General features: G+C 53.3%; 2 protein-coding genes across 3 annotated transcripts; one reads left to right on the top strand and one right to left on the bottom strand.

The window, feature by feature from the left end:
* Positions 1 to 1,193: 1,193 nt before the first annotated feature.
* LOC101839899 (mesothelin) lies at positions 1,194 to 7,235 on the top strand. Of its 2 annotated transcripts, none has more exons than XM_040748347.1 (17): positions 1,194 to 1,290; positions 1,388 to 1,478; positions 1,819 to 1,862; positions 2,197 to 2,246; positions 2,535 to 2,655; positions 3,196 to 3,281; positions 3,460 to 3,589; positions 3,682 to 3,875; positions 4,105 to 4,195; positions 4,270 to 4,369; positions 4,627 to 4,805; positions 4,904 to 5,059; positions 5,145 to 5,287; positions 5,381 to 5,508; positions 6,296 to 6,390; positions 6,758 to 6,944; positions 7,015 to 7,235. In XM_040748347.1, the coding sequence occupies exons 2-17, from the start codon at positions 1,391 to 1,393 to the stop codon at positions 7,101 to 7,103; spliced, it is 1,881 nt and encodes a 626-aa protein (XP_040604281.1). In that variant the 5' UTR covers positions 1,194 to 1,290; positions 1,388 to 1,390; the 3' UTR covers positions 7,104 to 7,235. The 2 variants fall into 2 exon arrangements, with proteins under 2 accessions (XP_040604281.1, XP_040604282.1); XM_040748348.1 differs by having other exon boundaries at positions 1,264 to 1,281.
* Positions 7,236 to 7,740: 505 nt separating this feature from the next.
* LOC101832398 (mesothelin-like protein) lies at positions 7,741 to 21,573 on the bottom strand. The gene is made up of 16 exons (XM_040748346.1): positions 18,928 to 21,573; positions 18,291 to 18,409; positions 17,400 to 17,520; positions 16,300 to 16,420; positions 13,014 to 13,099; positions 12,751 to 12,881; positions 12,486 to 12,699; positions 12,066 to 12,156; positions 11,731 to 11,872; positions 11,205 to 11,392; positions 10,978 to 11,133; positions 10,776 to 10,903; positions 9,634 to 9,764; positions 9,402 to 9,496; positions 8,789 to 9,038; positions 7,741 to 8,208 (listed from the first exon to the last, which is right to left on the bottom strand). The coding sequence occupies exons 2-16, from the start codon at positions 18,331 to 18,333 to the stop codon at positions 8,012 to 8,014; spliced, it is 2,094 nt and encodes a 697-aa protein (XP_040604280.1). The 5' UTR covers positions 18,334 to 18,409; positions 18,928 to 21,573; the 3' UTR covers positions 7,741 to 8,011.
* Positions 21,574 to 22,661: the final 1,088 nt, after the last annotated feature.

The following is a 22,661-nucleotide window of genomic DNA, read 5'->3' as shown; positions in this document are numbered from 1 at the left end:
AACAATGAATGCTGAGAGATGCTGACCATGGACGGTGAGGGGTGAGATGCATCTAAATGACTCTCCTGTGTGCTCCCATCCCTGAGACTCCATAACACAACGCCAATGGAACCATTGTGGTATTTCTGTCTCACACTGAGGTGTCTGGCCTGCGCCAAATCTGCACCACCTATGAATGATCTTGGATTGTATGTGACTGTAGGGTAGTGGCTCCCATCTGTCCCTCTTAGGATGTGGGTAAGAAAGATGCAGATTCCAGGGCACACAGCTGCCTGCAGAAAGGATCCCTCCCCCCAAGGATGATAGACAGGTCCTGACTCACATAGGGCTGGGCTGCAAGCTGCATAGTTTCCTGGGTTGAGGGGAGGCACTGAGACACTCTTGCCCGGGCTCACCCACCCTGCACATCGCCTTCTGGGCCACAGCCTGTTCTACCTGCTCTGGGACTTCTTAGCTGTGGGGTCTGGGGCTCCCCAGACATTCCCTGATGCCGGGCTGGTCAGGCAACTTAAACATGAGCTCATGAGACAAAGACAGCTAGAATACAGCCCCACACATGTCCAGGAAGACACTTCTCCACAGGGCTCTGAATACAGCCCCACACATGTCCAGGAAGACACTTCTCCACAGGGCTCTGAATACAGCCCCACACATGTCCAGGAAGACACTTCTCCACAGGGCTCTGAATACAGCCCCACACATGTCCAGGAAGACACTTCTCCACAGGGCTCTGAATACAGCCCCACACATGCCCAGGAAGACACTTCTCCACAGGGCTCTGAACCCCACCCCAGAGGAGACACATGGATCCTCAGACGCCCACTTATCCACCTGCTGTCCTTACTTATCAGCACTTGAAGTGTTCAGAGAAACCATGAAACCCCAAGGGACTGATACGGAAGAGGCATTGCCTTCCCCTACAGCACTATCTGCCTAATGGGGACTGCATTTGTGCAAATCACAGATACCTTCAGCCTTATGCCCAGGGAAGAGGGTGGCTCAACATAACCCCCAGCCTGAGCCACTCAGCCACCCTAGTACAAATGGGGACAACGGTGACATCCTGAGCAGGAGACAGTCCTGTCTCCTGGTACTATTCTTCCCTGCTCTATAGTGACAGAGGGTGGCTCAGTTGTCCACTGGGCCTCATAGCTGAGGTGCCTAGCTGACTCAGACCCAGTGCCCCTCCCTACAGGAGGGCTGGTTTTCCTAGGGGCGGGTCTGGCAAGCGGTCTGTGTGGAGATTCTGCCTGGTAGACACTACTGCAGGTGCCCACAGAGGTTGGACAGGTGCTTTCCCAGGCCCAAAGGCATCTCATTGTCCCTAAACAGTGGTGTGGGGTGAAGGCTGGACAGTTGGGAAAGTCAGAACCATTGTTATCCACAGACCATGGCCTTGCCAACAGCTCGACCCCTGCTGAGGTCTTGTGGGGGCCTCATCTGCTGCAGAAATCTTCTGCTACTTCTTCTTGGTCTTGGTGAGTATGGGCTGAGCTGAGAGAGGTAAGGGTGCCCAGGCCTTCATGGGTAGGGACCTTGGGAGAGGCTCTACCTGCCCTATGCTTTCTCCTTGGGCCATTGCTAGGTGGCCTGAGTTCCAGGAGGGTTAGGGGCTGAGAACAATGAAAGGCCTGGAAAGTGGTATCACATTCCTAGCAGGGAAGACCCCTGGGCCTGGGGAGTGCAGGCTGCATGACATAACAGGGTGCAGAGGCCTTAACTCTTTCTATACCTAGTGGGGTGTGCAGAGGGATGGGACCAGGGAGCAGCCCAATTTTGCCCCGGTCTGTCCTCTAGTTTTGTACCCTCTGCCCACAGGGTGGATGCCAGTTTTGCAGGTCCAGGCTACAAAGACGGGCCAGGTGAGATCCTCTGCAGGACCCAGAAGGGTTTTCTAATTTGGGGTTGTGGGCTTTGTTTTCTCTACACGTGGGTTCACAATCTCTGAGTGCCAGTTTTCAAGGATGGCAGTGGATCAAAGTGTTGCTGAACCCAGAGAATAGCAGAATCTTGGCTGCAGCTCGGCCTTGAAAGGAGTGGAGTTGGGAAACAGTGAGGCCCTTGGAAGTTAATTCACAGGCCCCAGAAGTAGCCAGACTCAGGCAGTACCCAGACCTTGAAAGAGCTGAGACCAAGTTGATAGGCAAGGAAATACCGGTGTGCTTGGGGAGAAGTCAGCCAGGTCTTGTCCCGTAGGAGGCTGCACTCCTCCGTGCTGAACGGACCGGCACCCCTGACTTTACCAGGTGGGTTTAGCAGCTTTTGGGGGCGGGGGCTCAGGATGCCTGTGGGCTGAATAAAGTTCCCAAAATTTCGTTCTTCACTGTCCTCTGTCCTGTCTGATCTCTCTACCCACCTCCCTCCCCACCTGGCTGGCTCAGGACTGGGGGAACGATTTGCTCCAGGGCACAAGCACTGTCCCTTCGAGGCAGCTACTAGTCTCAGGAGGGCTCCAAGAACTCCAGGGTCCCTCTGGGCAGGGAAGCACTTTGAGAGGGACAATGTCGGGTACAGACTCTCAGCCCTGTCCATAGTCTCCCCGCAGGCCTCTTCCTTGGCCTCACTTGTGAAGAATTGTCTGGTCTGAGCATGGCGCAGGCCCAGGCGCTGGCTGTGGCTGGGAAACAAAAGAACATCACACTCCGAGCAGATCAGGTCAGTCCCCTGCATGGTCTTTGGGTGGGACCATGGCTAGGAACTTGCCTAGTTTCTACGATGCCACTGCTCCCTTCATCCCAACACAGGATCTCATCCCGACTGGTGGCTCCCCTCAGAGTCCCTCTTTCCCCTTAAGTTGACCACTAGGTGTGTGTTTGTACGGGGGCTTAGCTCTATGGGTGTCTGAATGTCTTCCCTCTGGGCCTGCTACCGTTTCTTAAGTCTGAGATGACTTTCCTGTCCCTCTCCGGGAGACCTTGCCACATCTTTCAAGACTCTGTCCTTAACACATGGTCAGTGGTGGCATGGTCAGGATGGGGAGAGGGAGGCCAGCCTGATGAGCCTCTCTGGATTCAAGACCAAGGCGAGCCTGTCCCTGGCTCTTGATGCAGTGGGATGTGCATGCCACAGGCTGTGTGGACATAGTCAGGGCACAGCGTGTGGCCTGTAGGGTGGAATAGAACTGGGGTGCCCCAGGCCATCCTTGAGGGTTGTGGCCCAGAACATTCTGAGCTTCCTGTCCTGGTCTCCTGGCAGCTGCACTGTCTGGCACATCGTCTTCCTAAGCACCTCACCAGTGAGGAACTGGATGCCCTCCCACTGGACCTGCTGCTCTTCCTCAAGTAGGTCTCAAGCTGGGGACTTGGTCTCACCTCCCATCCCCCAACCCCCACCTCACCCTGGACGACAATGTGCAATGACTGAGTGGCTTTGCCAGGGAGGCACACAATGGAGTGAGTGAGTGTGTGTGTGTGTGTGTGTGTGTGCATACACAGTAATCCACACACCCCCTCTCCACAGCCCAGCCATGTTTCGAGGGCAACAAGCCTGTGTCCACTTCTTCTCCCTCATCTCTAAAGCCAATGTAGATTTGCTCCCACAGAGATCTCTGGAGCGCCAGAGGCTGCTGCCTAGAGCTCTGGAATGCCAGGTATGGGATGGTACTGTCTACTAGAGGCAGAGACAAAGCACAGAGTGGGCCTGGTGGTTTCCCTAAGGTTCTGAAGCTGGCTCTGTGTGCAGGGCGTGCATAACTTTCAAGTGAGTGAGGCGGATGTGAAGGCTCTCGGAGGCCTGGTCTGTGACCTGCCTGGAGAATTTGTGATCAGATCTTCGGAAATCCTCCTCCCCTGGCTGGCAGGCTGCCGAGGACCCCTGAACAAGGGCCAGGAAGAGGCAGTCAGGGAGGCTCTGAGGAGTGGAAGATCCCCATATGGGTGAGTAGGAACGGCTTAGCATATGGACAGATATGTGGGAGGATATCCATGGCCAGAATGCATTTCCTAGGGCCATGCATCCCCTGCTGTATCCTGTCAGGTCTTGTTCCCTAGGAGGCTGCACTCCTCGACCTCTCAGCAGAGGCGTTGTCCGACCCAGTTTCTGTTTTCCATGATCTGTCTGGGATCACATTATGGGTCCCTGAACTGGTCCTCTGTTTCTGGACAGCCCCCCATCAAAGTGGTCAGTCTCCACCCTGGATGCCCTGCAGGGTCTGCTGGCAGTGTTGGATGAGTCCATCGTCCATAGCATCCCCAAGGTAAGGCCCTGCTACCTGGCCTGTCATTGAAGTTGCTGGACTTTGAGGCCCAACCTACTATGCTCCATCCTCAGGATGTCAAAGCTGAATGGCTGCAACACATCTCCCGGGGCCCCTCCTGGCTGGGGATTAAGCTGACTGCCATGCTTCCAAGGTTCCGGCGGGACACAGAGAGTGAGTCCAGAGCCATGTCTATTTGGTAGCAGCCTGAGACAGGACACTAGGGATAAGGGCCTAGCATTGTAGAGTTTCATTTGCGACTACCAGTGGCTCCTCCAGGCTCCTCAGCTTGGTCAGTTGTAACTTCACAGGGTGAATAGAATCACACCATTTTGTCAGCAGGTAAACTGAGGCCAATGTGCTGTGGTAGTTGTGGGAGGAGGGAGAGTTGAGAGGAGCATGCTGCCTCTGACTCTCATCCGTCCCTCCAGAGAAAGCTTGCCCTCCAGGGATGGAGCCCCACGATGTGGATGAAAACCTCATCTTCTACCAGAATTGGGAGCTAGAGGCCTGTGTGAATGGTACCATGCTGGCCACCCAGATGGACCGTGTGAATGAGATTCCCTTCACCTATGAGCAGCTCAACATCTTCAAGCACAAACTGGACAAGGTAATTCATAATGGGCTTCTATCTGTCTGCCACGCCCAGGGCTCTTTCTCCAATGGCCCCAGGAGTTGCTCTGACCCTCATTGTGCTTTCTTCCGTAGACCTACCCGCAAGGTTATCCGGAGTCCCTGATCCAGCAGCTGGGTCACTTCTTCCGATACATCAGCCCCGAGGACATCCACCGGTGGAATGTGACCTCACCAGAGACAGTGAAAACTCTTCTCAAAGTCACCAAAGGACAAAAGATGGATGCTCAGGTAACATCTACCCCAGAGGACATGTGGCTGGACAAGGGGATGCATCTTTCCCTGCCCCAAGGTGCCTTAGTGGCTTCTTCCACAGGTGACTGCCCTGATTGCCTGCTACCTTCGGGGAGGAGGCCATCTAGACCAGGACATAGTAAAAGCCTTGGAGGACATCCCTTTAGCCTTCTTATGTGACTTCAAACCCGAGGACCTGCACTCTATACCCTCCAGTTTTATGTGGTGAGTTCCAGTTTGCTCTTCAGGTCTGAATGGATATTCAGAGCTTCCTAATCTAATCCCTGCCATGTCTCCATGTCTCACAACATCCCCCAGGCTGGTTAAGCCCCAAGACCTGAACAAGTGCAGCCTGAGGCATCTGGATGTCCTCTATCAAAAGGCCTGCTTGGCCTTTCAGAATACGAGCAGGCAGGAATACTTTGAGAAAATCAGGACATTCCTGGGTGAGTCAAGGCACACACTGGTGGGTACAATGGAGCACTGTAGACCCCACGGCTATATGCCAAGTCCTAGCCTATCCTCTCCACGCCACACCCAGGGCTTCCTAGACCCCACGGCTATATGCCAAGTCCTAGCCTATCCTCTCCACGCCACACCCAGGGCTTCCTAGACCCCACGGCTATATGCCAAGTCCTAGCCTATCCTCTCCACACCACACCCAGGGCTTCCTAGACCCCACGGCTATATGCCAAGTCCTAGCCTATCCTCTCCACGCCACACCCAGGGCTTCCTAGACCCCACGGCTATATGCCAAGTCCTATCCTATCCTCTCCACGCCACACCCAGGGCTTCCTAGACCCCACGGCTATATGCCAAGTCCTAGCCTATCCTCTCCACGCCACACCCAGGGCTTCCTAGACCCCACGGCTATATGCCAAGTCCTATCCTATCCTCTCCACGCCACACCCAGGGCTTCCTAGACCCCATGGCTATATGTCAAGTCCTAGCCTATCCTCTCCACGCCACACCCAGGGCTTCCTAGACCCCACGGCTATATGCCAAGTCCTATCCTCTCCACGCCACACCCAGGCCTTCCTAGGCATATGTGGGATCTGGCATTGATGACTGCCTCTCCCATCCCTTCTGACTCTAGTGGTCCAGGTGGTTGTTGAACATAGAAGGGCCTGGGCATCAGGAAGAGGATGATCCCTGAGAAACTGAGTATGTTATAGCCAACGGTGGCACTATACTGTGCTGTGAATTTTCAACCTGGGGCTCCGATTCCTGCAGGTGGGGCCTCTGTGGAGGACCTGAGGACTCTCAGTCAGCAGAACCTGAGCATGGACTTAGCCACTTTCAAGAAGCTGCAGGTGGATGCCCTGGTGGTAAGTGGGGGTGGGAGCTCAGGAAGGAGGGGCCCAAGAGAGGTGCTAAAGGAAGTGGCCAGGCCTCCCGAGGAGAAGGACTTGTATGTGGGGTCCTTATGTGGGACAGAGGGCCTTGTAGAGCCTCATGAGGAAGGCCTGGTGTAAAGCAGAGGTATATGAGGGACAAGAAACAGGACTTCTTGAGAAGGGGTTGAGCCTCATGAGGGAGGAGTTTGGACAGGCCCAGCTGGAAGAGGCATGGTGGCCTCGCAAAGGGTGCCTTGTATGCAGGAGTTGAGGTATTGTGGGCTGCAGTTTACTCACAGTGGACCCTCCAAACTTCTGGGGGCTTAGAGACCCTGATGTCTACCCCAAACTCTGGCAGGGGCTGACTGTGACTGAAGTACAGAGACTTCTAGGGCCACACATTGTGGGTCTGAAGACCGAGGAGGATAAAAGCCCTGTTCGGGACTGGCTCCTCCAGCAGCGGCAGGAAGACCTGGACAGGCTGGGTTTGGGACTTCAGGGTGGCATCCCCAATGGCTACCTGGTCCTAGACCTCAATGTCCGAGGTGAGCTGGGCTGCCCAGGGGCAGGGTGGGGGAGGGAGTCGAGAGCCTGAGTTTCCTCCTCTCCTTGCAGAGGCCTTCTCCAGTGGAGCTCCACTTCTTGGACCAGGATTTATAATTGCATGGATTCCAGCTCTGCTCTCAGCTTTTATACTGAGCTGAGACCACCACCCCTAAGGCTCCTGGCCCCAGCCCTAATGTGGAACCCCATCTTGACCAGGAGCAGGTCTCAGGGGTTATTGCCAAAGTTTGAGGACTCCTGAACTCAATAAACAGTGGCATGTGCCCCCTTGAGATGTCCTGTAGTGTTCCCAAGCTCAGTCAAGAGAATGACTTTGAAGTTTTTTGTGATCACAGAAATCACATAAATACAGCTCCCTGTGCTCATCCCTCCCACTCTCTTAGAAAGAAAGCCGTGGCCTGGATAAATGGTTCAGCAGTTAAGAGCACTGGCTGCTCTTCCAGAAGACCCAGGGTCAATTCCCAGCACCCACACAACAGCTCACAATTGTCTGTAACTCCAGTTCCAGGCAATCTGACACCCTCACACAGACACACATGCAGGCAAAACAATCAATATATAGAAAATAAAATAAATACTTTAAAAAATGAAAAAGAAAGAAAAAAGAGGGATGAAAAATGGTCCTGCAGGTAGGTGGCAGTACTCAAGGCCTCCCTGGTGGGATTGCTGCCATCCGAGGAAGTCCCGAGACCCCAGCTGAGGTGTGTGGGAGGCCACCACAGTCTCGCTCTGTCAAGAGGATTCTGTCCCCAACAAGGCCCTAGTAGAGACATGGGCTGTACAATAGCCTTGTGCTTTATTCAGATACACCAGTGAGGGCAGTGACATCAAAGTGACACCAAGTTCCATTTGTCTTGGAATAGGCCAGAAGATCTGGACCTGTCTCTTCCTACCAACCTTTCTTGTGGCTGGATAGGTCCTATCTCCTTTCCAGCCCAGGTCCTTAGAGCTGAGGTGTGTACCAGAGCCAGTCTCCTAGGATGTGGAACACAGTAGGTCCCCTGGGGTCTGGGACATGTACTTCAGCCTAGGTGTCTCGTTCCATCTATCAGCTCCGTTGCTCCTGTATCTGATGTTCAGGGGTCTGACTGCCCTGGGTCAGCACCATTGGCAGTGTCCAGGGTCCTAGTGCCTTGTGACAAGTGCCTATTGGTCCCGAAGACGCCTGACACAGTAGCAGCCACAAGAGGCTGGAAGACAGAGCCACAGCAAGTGACAGGTACCCCAGATGAACTGGAGGACTTCCTGCTGATAGAACAAGGAAGGGACCCATTGATCTTGATTAGAAGATTCTCCTAGAGTCCCTTCTGTCACCCTTCCTTTTGTGGTGGTGACAGCTATCAGAGTCAGTGAGGACTGATCCATAGCTGCTCTTCTGGTCTCAGCCTGGTCCCTTTTTGTGTTTTTTGGGGGGAGCATTTGTTTTGTTTCTGTGGTGTTGGGGATTGAACGTGGGTCCTTGTACTTGGCTAGGCAAGTTCTTTCCACTAAGTTACACACCCAGCTCTACTCACCCCCACATATGTGTGTGTATATACACGTACGTACACACACATCTCCAAGTTTCCCAGGCTAGCCTTAAGCTTTCTCTGTAGCCCAGGCAAGTCTTGAATTTGCAGTCCTCCTCCTGTCTTAGCCTCCTGAGTAGCTGGGATTACAACCTTGGGCCACCAGGCTTGGTCCTCATTTAATGGGGTTTGGAAGGAGGCAATTGTATCACTATAGATGGTTCATCAGGCAATGACCTGTGACATATGGTAGAACACCCAGGAGGCAAGGACAGCCAGGGGTCTGCTAAGGATGGGAACAAGGGGTGTGGACATACCTGAGGCCGGGGCAACACCGTCATTCCCTGGAAGATCCAAGGTATGGATCAAATCGGATGGTGGGTAGGCAGTGTTAGGGGGCCTGTTGGTCACATAGGACAGGGTGGGACTGGTGTCCAGGCCCATTTCAGACAGGTCTGACATGTTGTGGCTGTGCATCCACAGGATAACATTTGGGTGGTTACGGGCCTTCTGCAGGTCCCCCACATTCTGGCCCAGCAGATTCCTCACACTGTCCACACTCATGTTCTGTAATTGAAACCAGGGTTTTCGGGAGAGATGTGAGGATCCATGGGGCTGCCTTCCCCAGTCCAGGACCCAGCAAGGTGAGAGCTGCTCTCAGGACTGAAAAGGGTGAGGACTGTGAGGCACAGAGGTCACATGTCACCTGCACCCCTCAGGCTTTGGAACACATGGGTCCGAGACCTCGGGTTCTCAGCTTGGCCAGCCCCACCCCAGAGACAGACTCCAAGCCAGGCAGTGTGGTGTATGTCAGTAACCCAATCATTCAAGACACTGAGGCAGGAGGATTGTGAGTTCCAGGCTAGCCTGGGCTACATCTCAACAAAACAAAACAAAACAAAACAAAACAGAGGTAGCCCCTGGGCCCACCTTCAGCATGAAGGGGTTGAGGTTGGTGAATGTATCAATGTCCATGGAGATGTTGGCCTGGGCCAGGTATTGAAGTTCCTCCAAGGGGGCGCCACCTAGAGAGAGCAGTGATAAGAGACAGCAGAGGGTGTGTGTGAGTTTGTGTGTGTGGGGGTGACACACAGGGCAAAGGTAAGGGGTGAATTAAGGAGAGGCAGAAGACTTAGGGGAGAGGAGACAGCCCAGAGCTCACCAAGGTAGGGGCGTATTAAGTAGTAGTATTCTCCTACAGTACTGGTGTTCCTAAAGACCTCGCGAGCCTTGGCGAAGAGCACATCCTTCCGACTTTGAGGGCAAGGGGAGATGTCTGGAGCCCCAGCCAGCCTGGGAGTGAGATGAATAGGCTGAAAGCCCCTTGACCTGGACCATTGAGTATAGCCTCTAGCCATTGAAACACAGATTTCTTCTTGTCCCTTCTACTGGGTGAGAGTATAACCCCCCAAACTGAAGTCCACCTGGCACCTCAGAAAGTGCCTTTATTTGGAAATAAACTCTTGGCAGATGAAATCAGAGCAGATGAAGGTCCACTGGGCTAGGTTGACCTAACTTCCTTGTGTTCTTATGATAAGCAGGGCTTTTGCATACAGACATACAGATAGAGCAAGAAAGGCCTTCCTGTGAGGTTCCGAGGGGCCTGGCCCCATGGACACTCTGACATCGCCCTTCCAGGCTCTAGAAGTCCTAGAGAATATATTTATCATTTTAAGTTACTTGGTTTGTGATACTTCCTTTCCTTCATTATATGTATTTTTTTATCATTTTTATATTATTCATGTCTGTGTGCACATGTGCGTGGGCACCACAGTCTATGTGTGGAGATCAGAGGAAAGCTTGAAGAAGTCAATACTCGCCTTCACCATGTGTGACCCAGGGATTGAACTTGGGTTCGTATGACTTGGCAGCAAGCATCTTTACCCTCTGAACCATCTTGCTAACTTTCTTTGTGTGTGTGTGTGTGTGTGTTCATGGGTGTGTGTTCATGTGTGCAGGCTAGAGGGCAGAGGTTGACTCCAGGTATCTTCCTCAATAGCAATTATTTCCGGGGGCCATTGGCCTGGGGTTCATCATTTCAGCTAGACTGATCAGCTAGATTGCTGGCATCACAGGTGTGGCTGTCAGCTTCAGACTTTTACGCCGTGTGCTGGAGACATGAATTCAGGTCCCTGTGCTTGTTCCACAGGCTCTTTACTAGCTGTCTCCCTCACTGTTTGTGACATTTTCTTATGGTGGTCCCCTATGTCTCTGACAGCCTGGCTCAGTCAATTCCACCCTCTGTCCCCAACCTCAGTTTCCCCTATGCCTCTTGCTGGGAAGGTGGTTGACTGGGAGGCTCACCGGAACTCCGAGGGCTGGATGATCTGGATCTGCTTGAGGCTCATCCAGCAGAGACGGGAACCCCCGATGGCCACCAGAAGAGCGCCAGTAACCTTGCCGTTATGGTCCAAGTACTTCTGTAGAACTGCCTAGGGGCAGGCCCAGGGTCAGTGGGTCTGGGCAAACCAGAACAGCCAGTTTCAGTCCCATTGCCAGCCCTCACCTCTGTCTGGTTCTCCAGAGCTGCATCTGAGGCCAGCAGGACCATCACCGTGTCCCCAGACGTGATGTTCCACTGGCCTATTTCAGCGAGGGAGTAGAGGTAGACCAGCGAGGTGATGAGGTGCAGCTGGTCCTCAGGGATGCCGTGTGGGTAGATCTGAGGCAGGTGGGTAGTTTAAGTTGTAGCTGAGCCCTCTAGACTCCACCCCATAATGACCATCCACACACCTGAGCGAGCTTGGCTTTGACAACACGCTGGCACTCTGCAGGCAGGGGGTGTTGTAGTAAGGGGTCCAGGTTGGCCCTGAGCACACGTGTGCCCAGGCAGGACTCCAGCTGGGTGCAGTCGTAGTGCACCAGGAAGAGGTCATCATGCAGGGTGGCTGCTGTGATGTTGCCACGGACACAAGCGTTCCCTGCAGGGTGTGCTGATGAGCAGGCTGGCAGGTGAAGCCCAAACTGACAACTTGCTGGTTTGGGGACCCATCTTAGACCCTGGCCTCTACTTTTTTCTTGTCTGTTTGCTTTTGGGGGACAGACTCTTGCTATGTATCCCAACCTGGCCTCAAACTTAAAATCCTCCTGCCTTGGCCCCTTAAGTGCCACCATGCCCAACCCCATCTACTTCTGATTGTAACCAGACCTTGACTTGCTCCTCATCTTGGTCTCTAGCCAAGAGCTTGACCCAGACTAGGCCAAAATTACGGAGACTGAGGGAGGCATAGTGTCCCTAGTACACCCTGGTCTCACTGACCTGTGCGCCGCTTGAGCCTTGAGGACACTGAATTGGCCTTGGACTCCAGGAAGTTGGTGATGAAGCGCACGGCATCGCGCCTGTTCAGCTGGCCTGCCCGGTATGCAGCCACCACACTGCGGAAGAACTCCAAGCCCACAGCCTGCCAGGGGCAAGTGTGTCCATTCCCAGTCACGGGAAGGGTCAGTCTAGTCCCTCCTTTGGCCCCACACGCCATCTGTGCTGTGATAGGAGCACCCAGGGCCACCACTCCAAGCTGAGTGGCTGTGCGGCACTCTTGGTCCTGGAAGGACTAGTGGTACCCACAGCCAGCCCCACTCCAGGGGCCTTCCTACCTCCTGCACCTTCTCCCACAGGTGGGGGCTGATGTAGGTGGCCAGAGGTCCTAGGGCCTGCAGCGCCTCCAGGTTCCAGGAGCCAGGGGGCCTGGTGCAAGGGAAAGGGTGCTGTGTCAGAATCTAACATGTCACCCCGCCCCTAAGCAGGCTGGAAGAATATTCATAGGCCCTTAACTCCCAGCTAGTGCCCACAGTCTGGGATCTGTCCTGCCGTGAACCCTGTGCCTCCATGCCTCAACCTGCAATGTCAGAGTGAGGGGTGGGGGCTGCGTCAGAGTCCAAATAGCAAGAGTGTAGAAGGCATTGCTACCACCCTGGGTTCAAACCTCAAGCTCCCTCCCATCTTATCTCAAGGAAGGAAGCCCTCTAGCCTCCCTGGCCCCCCCCTTACCCTGATCCCCAGGACCCCCTACCCACCCAATTTGTGTCTTCCCACTGGCCAGCAGGGTGTTAAGGGCAGTAGTCTGCATGAAAGTCAGCCTTGGGCATCGAAGCAGGTTCTTCAGCACATGGGGGTCTGAAGTCACGATTTGGGGTGCCTCCATGTCACATACCAGGACCCCGAGAAGCCCCAGGTCTGAGGCACTGAGCTGTAGGTGGGGTCTCCCCCTGCAGGGACAGTAGGTCAGTGCTAAACAGATGGCCTGGCCTCACTGCCCAACCCTGTCCTCACCTGAGGCACCTACCAGACAGGCCAAGGCGGTGTGCTGTAGGGCAACTCTCTGGTTGGGCAAGTTGGCCAGCAGTTCTGTGTCCCCTTGGGCAGCATGGTGAATGAAGGCCCGGCAGTTGGCTTCGCTCACCTGGCTCAGACTGAGGACAAGTGGAGGGATGTCAGGGAGGCTGGGCCTTCCTAGCATCTCCAGGGTGGCCCAAGACTAGAGAAGGCCCAACCACAGCTGTCAGGCACCTAAATGATGAGAAGGCCACAGCAGGGACACTCACTTGTAGAAAAGTAGGAGGTTGGGTGGGTGGAACTCAAAGTCCTCCTGAAGGCCTTGCCGTGCAGCGAGGTTGGCCAGGCAGCTAAGCTGAGCAGGGGCAGAGTTTGGACAGTAGGTCACCATCTGTCCAGGGTGGACTGGCCCTGGTGGGACACTGCTAAGCCCGTACCCCCCTCAGCAGAAGGGACACTTTAAGAAGGAATTGGAGATACATGTGAGGAAAAAACTTGCAGTAGCTCAGAGATGAGAAGGCAGATAGAAAAACAAGGTCTGAGACAGTCCCGAGAGAGGCAAATGAACCGACTGCCGCAAAAGTCAGAGATGAGCTGGGTGTGGTGGCGCACGCTTTTAATCCCAGCACTCTGGATGCAGAGGCTCGTGGATCTCTGTGGGTTGGAAGCCAGCCTGATCTACAGAGTGAGTTCCAGGGTAACTATGTGGAGACCCTGTTTCAAAAACAAAATCCACAGGTGTTCAAATTAGATTTGCAGTCATTCAACTTTACAGGTTACAATGCTCATCTAAGTAAGACAATGGCCCCATGGATATTAAAAGTAGGTCAGTTTTGCCTAGGGAGTGTTGATTTCTCTCCCTCCCTCCCTCCCTCCCTCCCTCCCTCCCTCCCTCCCTCCCTCCCTCCCTCCCTCCCTCCCTCCCTCCCTTTCTTCCTTCTTTCCTAGGGGTTTCACTGTGTAGCCCGTCTGACCGTGAACTCAGGACTCTCTTGCGTACAGAGAGGACAGGCATACAAAATCACACCTGTTCTGATGACCTGTCTCCATGTCCCCGTGTGGGTGTTGACAGATTCTGCCTTTCCGGGAACTGGTTCATTACATCTAAGCTGGCACAGCTGTGCGCACAGATAGACATTTCTTTGCAATCCCTTTATTTTCAGGGTGTGCAACAAATGGCCCTTGCTCATTTCCACTATTGGTGATCTGGGTCTCTTCCCTCTCTGTTAGCCAGGCTAGGGGCTCTTCACCGTTTCACAAGAGCAGCTTGCGACATTGATGATTTCCTTCCGGTTTCATTCATTTTTACCTCCAGCTTTCATCCTTCCGTCTCTTCTTTTACATTTCTATTTCTCGTCTTCCCCTGGTTTCCCAATAGGAAACTGCACCACTGAGTTCAGATCTTTCCTTTTAACACTTAATGTTTTAAAATGTATTGCGGTGGTAGAGGGGTTGCATACAAGCTGTGGCATACATGTGGTGGTCAGAGGACAACTTGCAGGAAACAGTTCTCTTCCTATCATCTGGGTTCTGGGGTCAAACTCAGGTTGCCAGACTCAGCGGCAAATCCCTTTACCAGCTAAGCCGTCTTGTGCCAAAGAGATGGTTAAGCAGTTAAGAGTACTGGCTGCTCTTCTAGGCGACCTAGGTTCAATTCCCAGCACCCACATGATGGCTCACAACCATCCATAACTGCAGTTCTGGGGCATCCAACACTCTCTTTGGACCCCTTCAGGCACCGGGCACACATGTGGTGCATGTACATACCTGGCAGCAAACAGCCACACACATAAAATAAATCTTTTTTTCTTTTTACAAAAAAGAGCCTGTTGTTCAATTTCCATGTATTAGTGAGTTTTCCACATATATATTTGTTTTGTTTTGTTTTTTTGAGACAGGATTTCTCTGTGGCTTTGGAAGCTGTCCTGGAACTCACTCTGTAGACCAGGCTGGCCTTGAACTCACAGAGAGTGCTGGGATTAAAGGTGTGCACCACCAATGCCTGGCTTCCATATATTTTTCTGCAACTGATTTCTTGTTCAAGTTTGTTGTGCTCTGAGACCAGATACTGGATGCTGTCTACATTGTAAGGCTGGGGGAGGTGGATCTTAGAGGCAGTGATGCGTCTGTCTTGGTAAGATGTGTTCTGTTGTTGTGGGTTAAGGCTGTCTGCACATACCAGCTCCATGTACCTGACTGAGATGATGAATGAACTCTTCATGGTTTTGATTCCAGCTGCTGCACCTGTCCTGGTCTGACAGGAAGCAGACATCGCTGGCTATCTCAACAGATTCACGTGTTCTTTGTACATTCTATCAGTTTGTGTCATGTGTATCTGGGCACTTTGAGGCACACACATGTTAAGACTTATGTTTAAAAAAATAGAGGAGTGCCGGAAGCTGGTGACACATGCCTTAAATCCCAGCTCTGTGAGCTCGAGACCAGCCTGGTCTACCAAGCGAATTCCAGGACAGGCTCCAAAGCTACAGAGAAAGCCTGTCTCGAAAAAAAGAAAAAACAAACAAACAAAAAAAAAACAAAACAAAACAAAAGGAAAAAATAGAGGAGCTTTCTACACAGCTCAGACTAACCTTAAATTAGTTCCTCTGCCAAAGCCCCTCAAGTGCTGAGGTTAAAGGCTCATGCACTGTGTCTAGCTCTTTCTTTCTGTTAACATGGACAGGTGATGTTGGTCAGATGTAGGGCTAAGTGGGCTCACCAGACTCCTGCAGCCTCAGTTGGGAGAGAGGCTAATGGCCTGCAAGATCCTCCCTCATGAGTCCTGGGGCTGGACCACCCAAGGAGGCACCATGTCCTAGAAGAGCATGGAAAGGGGCCCGAGGCCATGGACAAGCCTGTGGTCGTTTCAAGTCAAGGCAGAAGCACCCTGTAGACAGATTTGCTAGAGCTACCCAGTGTGGGTGCTCATACAGATCACCCTGTAGGGGAAGAGTCGCCTGAGAAGGGCCAGACTTCTTGCCACAGTGGGGCCACCAAAAATTCACATTCTAGGGGCTGGAGAGATGGCTCAGTGGTTAAAACCACTGACAGTTCTTCCAGAGGACCCAGGTTCAATTCCCAGCACCCACACGGCAACTCACAACTGTCTCTAACTCCAGTTCCAGGGGACCTGACATCTTCACACCAGCGTACATAAGATAAATTTAAATAAATTTAAAAACAGCAACAAGCCGGGTGGTGGTGGCACACGCCTTTAATCCCAGCACTCGGGAGGCAGAGGCAGGAGGATCTCTGTGAGTTCGAGGCCGGGCTGGACCGATAGCCTCCAAAACAATACAGAGAAACCCTGTCTCATAAAAAAACAAAAGAACAAAAAACCAAAAACCAAAAAACCAAACAAAAAACAAACCAGCAACAAAAAGTCACATTCTAGGTGGTTTTGAGGTTGGCAGGATGACTTGGAGCTAGTCCTTTGCTTCAGGGAAGCTGTGTGCAAACGTCAAGTCCTTGCAAAGATGCCCCTCTACCTGTGTACTCTCCAATGTCCTGGGTAGCCCCCAACACCTGTGCTCGCTCAGCCCTGGACACGCTTACCTGCCAGGCTTTGAGTGGGACCCTCTTCGAAGCCAGGCTTCTGAGTAAAGTGGAGAGCTCTTCCCGGGGCAGCTGGCTGGCTGGCAAGCACCAAAAGTTCTGCGAGAGGTTGGTGTTGTCCCTGTATAGAAGGAGGGGCTATGCTGGGTCCAAAGAGGAAGACCCAACCCAGCAAGGGGGACTTGGTCACTCATCTGTCTCCACTGCTGAGGAAGTAAGAGGCAGGCAACGCCTGTTATGGGTAAAACCTTCCTTCCTTCCTTCCTTCCTTCCTTCCTTCCTTCCTTCCTTCCTTCCTTCCTTCCTTCCTAGAGGACCTTGCTAGGGCCAATCTGTCAGCGGGATGGGTCTTTAACATGGGTCCTGTTATCACTTCTGGGGCTCAGGCTCAGTTGACTTTGAACTCAGGCTTGGACCAGTCCTGATAGCTGTTGAAGAGTATGGGGTCACATGCTAGGTGACCATGGGTGAGGCTATCTTCTGGACCTTTCTCAAGGTGTGACATGAAATCCACCTATTGGGTGGGAGGCGGTCTCTCATACTAACCCAGGCTTGGCTAGATCTACTTGGGATCCTGGTCCTGCCTGACCAATCATCACATTAACTGACTGGCCCATTGATGATCATCACTTCAAGAAAAAGGGGAACATCCAAGTCCAGGCCTGAGAGCCTGGGACAGAAGGAAATGACCAAGCTTAAATGATTTGGGGTATAGCAATGGCCTTGAAGGCCCTGGGCCTGGCACAAGCAGTAAGGGGTGATAGCCTAGAGCTCCAAGGGGGGGAGGCCTGGGGGGCACTGACTGAAGTTGCAAGTCTCTGATGGTTGAGGCTTCTTGTAAGTATGCCCACACATTTGCTAGTGGACAGGGACTTGTCGACATATAATTGACACTGGATCCTAGAAGCAGGCCAGCAAGTGATGCTGAAGTTAGGCTAAGCCCCCTAGGTTAGAGCTGGCAATCAGTGACCCTGTCCGGGCCTTCTGTGTAGACTCTAGACATTGTCCCTGCCCTGGGACCACCAACAGAGGACTCAGGACCACTCCTCTTCTGCACGCTCTCTCACAGAAAACAATTTGCTGGACTTGGTTTTGCTCACCTGACCCATGTGTTGGCTTCACTAGTATTCAGCCCTCCCTTGGGGAAGCCCTTAGTCTGAGGACCAGAGCAGTGGGCAGTGAGGGACAGAAGGAGAGCGAGACCCGGACTCGCCAGGGCACCTGCAACAGAGTGTCGGTGAGGGTATGAGTACGGGCTCCCCGTGACCTCCTCAGCCACAGTTCCTCCTAAAACGGAGGACCTGGAGGAGGCTTGTAGAGCCATACCAGCTTCTGTGTACACAGCCTGAACCTGCATGTGGTATGTGACTTCCACAAGTGTGCATACATTTTCTGGCGAGTGCATGTGTGTAAGTGCCTCCCTGATTGCTGCCCTGGGTACTCATAATTGAACACCGAGACCCCAGAACTCAGAGACAAGGATTGGCTCCATATTCTCCCAAGCCCCTTGTTTCTGTAATGGGACATGAAAAGCCTCTGGTCTAGGAGGAGGGGGCTTGTTTCCAGGGATGCTTCTCTCATCGCTCAAAGCATACACTTAGCAAAATCCCTTCTGCAGCAGCAACACAGCAGGACAGGGCCTACGGAAGATGGCTATACTCTGATGTCCTTTGTGGACCATTCCCCTCCCTGCCTCCTTGGGGCCTGGCCTGGCTTACGCTGGGACTACCAAAGAGGACTTGGTCTATGTCCTGCTGCCTAGACCAGCGGTGGCTACTTCTGGTCACAGTCCTGCCTTGTCTCCACTAGGACCCCCAGGTCTGTGTTGGTGAGACCTCACTCTCCTCCCTTCCTTTCCCTGCTGCAGGTCCCCAAGTTTGAGTTCCTGTGGACGGGGTGGCTAGAGCATGCCCCACCTCTGCGGCAATGTGATAGATCCACAGCCACCCAAGGGCCCAGGGAATCCTCTCGGTGTGGAAGTGTTTCCTCACCCAGTCTGGCACCCAAGGCTGACTGTCGGAGAGTTCTGATCATCCTGGCTGGAGCGTTTCAGGGCAGGGAAGCCCAAAAGCTGTAGGTTGTAGGTCCAGGTCTAGCTGGAGTGACTCAGCTTAGTTTCATGGGAGACAGAGGGAGAGCGAGAGAGAGAAAGAGAAAGCCATCATCAGCATCTCGCAGGGTGCCTGACCCTGCCTGGGGAGGAAAACAACCCCACAAACAAGAGTCATAACGACAGGGAGTGGCAGGGGAGGGGAACTAGTGAACCTGGCTTTCTTATCACAGGTTGGGCCCTGGGGACCCATGGGTGCATTGTCTCCAATTAGCAGATCTCACAAACAGCAAATCTCCTAGGCAGTGGGGGAGAGGTGCCCCCCACACCTTGTGACCCAAACCTGTCTCTAAGATCCCAGTTCTAGAAGACAAGAGGGGACCTAGCCAGAGCTGCCCTGTGCCACTGACGCCCCCTCACTGCTGCGTGTACAGTATAATGACTTTTGGGCCCCTATGACCTGATTCTATGTGGTCCAAGAGGCGCACAGGAAGGTCAGTGCCCTATTTGGGGGGTAAAACAGGCTCAGATACCTAGCAGCCTGCAACACTGTGGTCTTCTGTCCTCGCAGGTCTTACCTGAGCAGGAATGCGGTCTCTGGTAGAGAAGGTGATGTCCAGGACCCAGGGAGGAGGCTACTCCTGATCACACGGCCACAGGATAGAGTAGACCAAGCAATCCAGATGCCAGTGATCCAGGCTCAGGTTCTATCAATCCTTGCAGCTGAGCCTCAGGATGCAGGGCAGGTGTGGGTAAACCTGCCACGGTTTCTGCTCATCTGCAAGCCTGGCCCATTAGACAGCATGGGACTTCCCTGCCCAGTCAATCCACTCTGGCAGTGACATCTGCCAGGCAGGCCTATGGGGAGGAGACTAGACTGCCAGCTGATGCTTGAATCAACCCCGTGGGCCCCAGGCAGAGCAAGCACCTGCTCTTCAGCCCCAGGAGAAACTCAAGCTGAGCTTGGGCTGAGCTCAGGGTTGGCAGGCACCCAGCACACACCCTCCCCTTGAGGCCCCCAGCCTTACTCAGGGTGTGTGTCAGTGTCTCTGTGCACATAGGTGTGTCTCATTCTGCACATTCTGTGTAGCCCCAGAACTTCCATATGCAAGCTGTCCCCACACAGGACATTAGACGCACACAGACAAGTATGGTGGCTGGGTGTGGCCATCCTATGGGTGCTAAAGCACAGTGCCATGTAGACACATGTGGGCTGTGGGACAGAGTGAGGATGCAGAGAGGCATACATTGGACACCTATTCCAGCCCATGGATCTACCCAGGGCCTGCTGCCAAAACCTCAGGGACACAATCATTATCAGCACCAGGGCCAAGATGATGGCAAATCTCGGAAGTGCCTAGGTAAGAGGAAAGTCTGCAAGGGGGATTTTCCAGGATACCTGCTGGGAAGCTGCCTCTGGGTTGAAGTGTGGATCCTGACTGTCCCAGACTGATCCCTGGCTCCTGGCACTCACCATGGCCCGCTTGAAGCTCTGACTTTGGAAAGGGCTGTGGAGGGCAGGAAGGCTCCAGGGCCCTGAAGTGTGGTTCTGAAGTTACATAATCAGTCTGCACTCAAAATACCAGGTGACCAGCAAGCCAGCTTTGCAGCCCCATGTGCGGCTTGCAGCTGTAGAAACAGCAGACTATAGCCTCCCAGGAGTCCCAGAGGACCGGCCAGGTGGGACCCCTACTAGGTTGGAACTCAGGTGGCTTGACTGGCTCAGAGCAATGGGTCTCACAGAGCTCCTGTCAGTGACATAGTGGTTTCCAGCAGCTACATTTCGTGCTTGTGAGGGGCACTGAGGCTCAGGGGCCTCCATTCTGAGGAGCAAGCCCAGGGACAGGCTTGGGAAAAAACCTCAAGCATAAAGTACAAACAGCATCAACCCGAGGTCAAGGACACACTGCCACTGGCACTCTGACTCCAGTGCTGACCTGGGAACAGGTTTTGGTGAGGAGTTTTTGTGTTTGAATTTGTTATCCTGGTACTGAATCTAGGGCCTTGAGCACGCTAGGCAAGTACTGTATCACTGAATTAATTACATGCCTGCTTTGGCTTAAAAGGCTGCTCTGGACACCGAGATACCTGTCAGGAAGAGGTGTCATGTGAGGGAGGGGTCTCCACCTACCTCCAGGTAGGCTGGAGGAGACTTCCCACATTCTAGCTTGGACAGAAGCTGCCCCACTGTAGGCTTGGCCTCTAGGGCAGTCCTAGGCCCAAGATGAACAAATGACTATATGATAGAATCATGGCTGGTGGCGTCACAGTCTATCCCTTGCTCTTGTTTATGGCTAACTGAATCCTCCCACAGCCTTGGGAGAGTTCAAATCCTTATTTTCCAGATGAGAAAATGGGGGCCCAGGGAGGCTGAGTGAGTAGGGCACAGAGCAAGTGTCACTGCCTTGCAGTGTGCCCGGGCAAGGCCTTCAACACCCTGCTCTCCATTTGCTTGAGTCTGCCTGGAGTGCTGGCTGTGTTGGCCTTGCCTCAGGAGATCCCTCTTCCAGGAAGCTTGTCTAAGGCTCTGTCCTCTGAACCTTGTCCACCCTTTGAACCTGCCCACCCCATAGCCACAGGATGAGGGTAGACGTGCAAACGTGGGTATCCTATTGGGACTCTGGAGCCTCAACTGGGGGATTTCCCACCTGGGATGGGAGCAGGTGCTGGACCACGTGGGTAGGTACAGAGGATCCCGGGAGACCACGAGGGTCGGTTGGGGTTTTCTAGACAGACCTAGTAGTAGAGTGTTTTCTGGAGCAGGGCCTCTCCCAGGGCCTCTGTTCTGCCTTCCCTCCAGCTTGTCCTGTCTGCTTACCTGTCCATCTATCCCACCCCTTTCCCCATGGCCTCAACTTGTGTGCCAGGCCACTGTGATAGTTCAGAGACCTCACCCATCCTGCATACTGGTCACTGGGGTCCCCCCTGATGGCAACCCAGGGCTGGCATACTGGTGCTACCCTACGCCACTTGGCATTTGGCGCTAAGCTGAAGTCTGGCTGTGACATGAGGGTACATTCTTTTGCTCCTACTGGTTTGTCCTTTGGGAGGCAGGCTGGGTCATGGAGGTTACAGAGGTGCATTGCCTGCCTGGGGACTCATCTGTAGCTCCCGTGCCCTGACCTGCTTTGCTTCCTGCTCCAGACACCTGCCACGGAAGATCTGCTTATTTTTCTTTATAATCTCCCCCCCATGTGTGTGGTGTGTGTGTGTGTATGTGAGTATATTTGTGTTTGTGTGTATGTATGTGAATGTGCGCGTGCGTGCGTGCGTGCGTGCGTGTGTGTGTGTGTGTGTGTGTGTGTGTGTGTGTGTGTGTGAGAGTGCACATATGTGTGGATATCAGAAAACTATCTCATCAGGGTTAGTCCTGGCCTTGTCTCTTCCACCTTGTTTGAAATAGTCCACTGTTGTGTTCACAGCGTGCTGGCCCATAAGCTTCTGCAGTCTCCACCTCCCATGTCACTGTAGAAACTTGGGACTGTGAACCCCATATCTGGCTTTATGTGGGTTCTAAGGATTGAAACTCAGGTCTTCACACTTGTGCAACAATATGTTACCCACTGAGCCATCTCTCCAGCCCCTCCAAAAAAATGTTTTTTTAAAAAACGGTCTCTTGAGCCAGGCAGTGGTGGCGCACGCCTTTAATCCCAGCACTCGGGAGGCAGAGGCAGGTGGATCTCTGTGAGTTTGAGATCAACCTGGTCTACAGAGCGAGTTCCAGGAGAGGCTCCAAAGCCACAGAGAAACCCTGTCTCCAAAAACAACAAACAAACAAACAAACAACAACAAACAGTCTCTTGTGTCAGGCTGACCTCCAACTTGTTATGTTGTTGAGGATGTCCTTGAGCTTGGGATCTCCTTGCTTCCAAGGCCTGAGGATTACACGTGTGCACCACCACACAAAGGCTTTTTTGGTTTGTTGCTTGCTTGAATGTACTGTTGGGGTTGGAACCCAGGGGTCCATGAATGCTAAGCTGAGCTACATGGCCAGTCTTATTTCCTCTTCAGAATGGTAAAGTTTGCCTTTGGTGGCTTATAGAAAGAAGCTGGCCTGGACTCTCTGAGGCAATGGCTCTTTCCTGTACGAAGACAGCCTCCTTACTCAGGCACTGCCCCGAGGTCTCTGGCATGTGCCTGTCAGTGCTGAACGCCCTGGGGGAAGTCTTGGTGTATCCATGCCTGAGGTCTGGCCGGGAAGGACCCCTGAGAACTGCAGAGGTATGAGGCTGGCCACATCACAAGTTGAGGAACCCATGCCTTAGGGTCCAGGTGCAGACACACTGGTGACAGGACTCAGCAGTGCTCCCGT

This window comes from Mesocricetus auratus, unplaced genomic scaffold, assembly GCF_017639785.1.
Source record: "Mesocricetus auratus isolate SY011 unplaced genomic scaffold, BCM_Maur_2.0 Super-Scaffold_100007, whole genome shotgun sequence".
NCBI classification, from domain to species: domain Eukaryota; kingdom Metazoa; phylum Chordata; class Mammalia; order Rodentia; family Cricetidae; genus Mesocricetus; species Mesocricetus auratus.
This window is presented reverse-complemented; position numbering and strand designations above follow the sequence as displayed.